The sequence below is a fragment of the Penaeus monodon genome, chromosome 14 (assembly GCF_015228065.2).
Source record: "Penaeus monodon isolate SGIC_2016 chromosome 14, NSTDA_Pmon_1, whole genome shotgun sequence".
NCBI lineage: Eukaryota > Metazoa > Arthropoda > Malacostraca > Decapoda > Penaeidae > Penaeus > Penaeus monodon.
Window position 1 is genome coordinate 9,778,750 of NC_051399.1, and position 5,000 is coordinate 9,783,749.

Genomic DNA, 5,000 nt, shown 5'->3' on the forward strand with positions numbered 1-5,000 from the left:
GGAAAGAGGAGAGAAAGAGATGAGAGGGAAAGGAGAGAGAGAGAAAGAAGGATGAGGTTTAAAAAACGAAGAAGGAAGAGAGAGAGAGGAGAGAGAGAGAGAGAGAGAGAGAGAGAGAGAGAGAGAGAGAGGGAAGAGTGAGAGAGGGTCTGGGTGAGAGAGATAAATCAGAATGACATATATATTTCACTCCACAGATGGTTCCTATGCAAAACAGTCTGTAAACATCATAATGGACGCCGCAGATGCTGCCATTAAAGTGAGTATCAGTGAAAAAAAACACTATAATTACCTTGCTTTGTATGACAACCCCATCAGTTTTCCGTTAACCCTTACACAACCCGAATTTATCATCCTAAATCCAGGTCATCCAAAAAGTTCTCTTCCCACAAAACTGCTGCGTCATTGACGGGGAAGAGTACAAGGATGGCGAGTCCTTCATAAATGCTGATAACGAAACCTGTATTTGCAATGCTGGCACTCCTGACTGTGCTGTAGAATAAGTGGTGTGTATTATATGTATGGCAATGTTTTTTGTGCGTTCACACACACACACACACACACACACACACACACACACACACACACACACACACACACACACACACACACACACACACACACACACACACACAGCCTCTGACTGCATGAAAATCAATAAACCGATTATTATTATTATTATTATTATTATTATTATTATTATTATTATACACACACGCACACGCACACACACACACACAATGGAGATAGATACACAAACAGCCAAACAGAGAGACAGACAATCAAACAGACAGATAGACGGAGAGATAGTTAGACAGACAGATAGATTGATATAGAAGTAAACCTACGTGTGGTATCATATACAGTGTTCTGAAGCTCGACGTCTTCCCTCAGAGCTCTCCATCCCCGCACCACTACCGAGGAACGAATCAAGCGCAGTAAGGAGGCTGAACAAACATCAATTTTCAAATCTTCAAGAATGGCAACTGTAGGCTTATTTGTGTGAAATTTCCTCTCTAGTGTCGTGGTAAAATCGGCTTATGGATTTATGTCTATGCATATCTGTATATGTATGCATGTATTAATATTTCTGATACGATAATGGCCATAGTTATCTGGGGATGATTAAGAAAATCGCATGAGACGTGTATGAAGATCAATATACATTGCATAAACCCTTTCTGATTGTTTGAGTGGTCTTATGATGTCCCTTAATTAAATGCATATTTACACATACAATGTTGAAGTAAATATAAAGTAAGTAAGTACAATTATCAAAATGAGAAATTGGTATTAGTAAAGACCTTAGCTTCTGGGTTTATTACATTTATAGAAAGGAGGTTGTGAGCTTAGCCTAAGTCTGTACAGGGTGTGGAGGGCTTTTTACAGGCAACGGCTCCACTCCAGGCTTGGTTACGTAATAAATCACTGATATATTTTTTTTTTTTTTTTTTTTTTTTACCTTACTCCAATGTTTCCATGCCTTTTAAACATAAACTATGATCTACTGTTGAATATGACAGATAACTAAAAGGAATTCTAGTTAAAGAAATTTTACTCAGAAATGGTGAAAAGTGTTTAACCCCAAAACCCAGTCCTTAAGATGGTATCTACGAAGAGCCAGAACCATTGCCTATTGCAGAACAATCAATACATTTCTCCTAAATGCTTCTTCAACATAAACACACACACACACACACACACACACACACACACACACACACACACACACACACACACACACACACACACACACACACACACACACACACACACTCGGCGAAGTAATTTTACTTGTCAAATAGTCTTTGGGGAGATTACATAAGAGTGTCAACAAAATAAAGGATATTACCACATAAAACAATAACATATCCCTCCTACATAAGCCAAATATCTTATGAAACCTTCCAAAAGAAAATTATATACACACTTCATCAAAACTGAATATACATTGGTTTCATTAACTACTGAATGCGTAATATTGTTTGGCTAAACTGCCAGTATTTATAATTATCAAAGTAATAGTGTTCTTGAACTCATCCTAGCTCCCTTTACTCCTAAAAGCATAGCGTTACCTCCAACTCCATATAAAAGAAACGCAGCAAAGTAATGCAGACTAGTGTACGACTTTCGGTCAAAAGGAATTAGCAGCTATGATTAGGTGACCAGTGAGAGGAAGCCTTGTCGTCACAGGGTCTTGTTCAGGAACGAGTGTTGTCGTGTGCCTGAGCGATGATCATTACCGGCAACTTGGAATGACCATTTCATAGACGGTCGACGCCCAGTATCTACCATCAGCATATGAGTTGTACTGTAGAAGATCAAAGAAAGTTTCTCCAGAACAACTGGTCGTTTAGAAGGCTGACAGAGAGGGTCCGAACAAGGGATTATTAGCCACCGATCTCGAATTGTCCCGAAACTGCAAAAGGAGCACTCGATCCTTTGTGCAAATTTCGGTAGGTGCATGACAGACCTAAGTTGCTCAGAGGCAAGTATGATGAGTTAAAAGGTTTCTCTTTTGGGCTACCACTTATGATTTTTAAGTCACAGCCTTGTTTTAAGTAATTGTTTTGTTTTGAAAAGATATTTGCGTCCATTAGGTCCTTGGACTATTTAGGCCTTTTTGGTAGCATTTCCTAAACATTTTGATACACTGATACAGGTTTGCCCTTGATGCACACACCATTGCAACCTCTTGAAACATCTTTTCAGTTTGTATAAATTTGTATGCCTCTACCTTGATACAATGTGATACACTCCGGCCAGCCAATCAGGCGTGATAATTTCCAGATAATTTCACGTAGTCTCAGATAGGGATTTATAGTGTCTTGATAAAAAACGCTATTATAGGGGTGCATAAAATGCTTCTGTGCCTTTTAGTAGTACATCAAATACATGTTCATTGATGAGGGTCGCTGGAGCATGGTAAGAATTTCTAATGTGTCCGAGTCATGGGACGTGGTAGTGACTTCGGTGGGATGAATGTCTTCAAAATCATTCTGTACCTCTGTGTGTGTGTGTGTGTGTGTGTGTGTGTGTGTGTGTGTGTGTGTGTGTGTGTGTGTGTGTGTGTGTGTGTGTGTGTGTGTGTGTGTGTGTGTGTGTGCGTGTGTGCGCGCGCGCGCGCCATTACCAACACGATTCTTATTATTAATTTTGCTATTATCATTACTACTATTATCATCAATGTGATCGTCGTCGTCATCATCATTTCATATTTTTCACTACTGATTTATCATTAAAACCATCATCCTTGTTATCAGTACTACCGTTGTTATTACTGGGCAACTATTTACATTATAAGTATTGTTAATATATATAGCACATTTTTTAAACTTTTATTACTGGTGCTGTATTTAAAACATTGTAAGGTCTGTAACAATCAAACGAAAAAATGGATGTTGATCTATATATTTTATCACGAGGATATATAATCTCCATAACAATTAGTATGTCTAAAGAAAGACAAACATGAACTAATAATTATCTTAAAAAGGTGGAACATTTTTTTTAAGGACAAATGATGTCTAATCAGCCTTCTCTACCTTCTGTTCCTTCGCTAATCCGTATCCTTGCACGTTTCCGCGTGTTCATCCGCACGAGAATGTGGATATAACACGCACACGTACACAGACACACATCCGCAAATATACATGCATACGCACACACGCACGCGCACACACGCGCACGCACGAACCACACACACACACATACACACAACACACACACACATACACACACACACACACACACACAACACACACACACACACACACACACACACACACACACACACACACACGTAAAGCAAAAAAGGTGATGTTTTGCTCTTAAATCTCCGTATATCACACCTGTTTTGCAAGCACTAGGTCGATATCGACAAAAAAGAAGGCATTATTATTGGTCTTGTTCCACCTATTCATCCAAAATCTGGGAAAATTTTCAATTATTTTTTTGCTGTTTTTTAGTCTTAGATACACCCTGTGGCCAGTGATTTCGACGATACCTCTGTATTTCTTGGTATTTTGGCTGTTTAATATCTGGAACAACGTGGTCTCTTGGTTCTTTGATATCTTGAACAACGTGGTATCTTGACCCTTTAATATCTTGAACAGCACGGTCTCTTGGCCCTTTAATCTGTTGAACAACGTGGTATCTTGAAGTCTTTATTACCCGGGATTGTTAAGCGAATACTCCTACGAATTATCGTTGGTGACCAGCCATCGTTATGATCGTTGTCATGGAGAAGTCTTAGATGAACATGTCTTATGCTTTTCATCAGTCAGCCGGTGTTCAGTTCAGGTATGTGGTCGCCATTACTAGTAAAAACGAAACAAAGAAAAAAAAATTAACACAAGACAATGGCGCACAAAAATAAAGCTTGTATAGATGATAAATCCGAAACCAGGAGTAGAATGATAATCACCATTTTGAATAATTGCCTCGAAAACTATTGTTATGGGAAGTTTTCATGAGACAAGAGGCAGACTGTGCACGAGATTTTTTAAAGTATTCATGAGATTAGAGAAAGTATTTATGAGATTATAGTGTCTATGTGACTGGAAACTGTTTATGAAATTAGAAAATGTTCAAGAGATAAGAGCTAGGCAGTTCATGAGGTTATAGTCAGGCGTTCACTAGATAAGCCCCTTCTTGAGGTTTGAGACACTGAATGTTCATGAGAGACTATTTACGTTCATGTTCATTTGTGTGTTCATGGGACTGGAAACAGGATTAGAACCATGTTCAATGAAATTAAAGAGAAAATGTTCACATGATTAGAGAACAAAGCGCTCATGAGTTTAGAGGCAGTGTTCATGAAATTGGAAAATCTCTCCCTCTCGCGCCCTCCTCTTCTCTCTCTCTCTCTCTCTCTCTCTCTCTCTCTCTCTCTCTCTCTCTCTCTCTCTCTCTCTCTCTCTCTCTCTCTCTCTCTCGCTCCCTCTCTCCCTCTCTCTCGCTACCTCTCTCTCTCTCTCTCGCTCCCTCTCTCTTTCTCG

At 39.2% G+C, this 5,000-nt stretch overlaps 1 protein-coding gene and 1 long non-coding RNA gene across 4 annotated transcripts in view; one reads left to right on the top strand and one right to left on the bottom strand.

Moving 5' to 3' along the window:
* LOC119581240 overlaps positions 1–1,441 on the top strand; it is a 3,172-nt gene extending 1,731 nt beyond the window's left edge. For both annotated transcript variants that reach the window (XR_005229450.1, XR_005229451.1), the window contains exons 3-5: positions 198–259; positions 366–506; positions 895–1,441. This is a non-coding gene — a long non-coding RNA (uncharacterized LOC119581240). The remainder of the gene's footprint in view (positions 1–197; positions 260–365; positions 507–894) is intronic.
* A 1,954-nt stretch (positions 1,442–3,395) lies between these two features.
* LOC119580859 overlaps positions 3,396–5,000 on the bottom strand; it is a 6,936-nt gene continuing 5,331 nt past the window's right edge. For both annotated transcript variants that reach the window (XM_037929033.1, XM_037929032.1), the window contains exon 6: positions 3,396–4,319. In XM_037929033.1, coding sequence (XP_037784961.1) covers positions 4,317–4,319 — 3 coding nt within the window. In that variant the 3' untranslated portion in view covers positions 3,396–4,316. The remainder of the gene's footprint in view (positions 4,320–5,000) is intronic.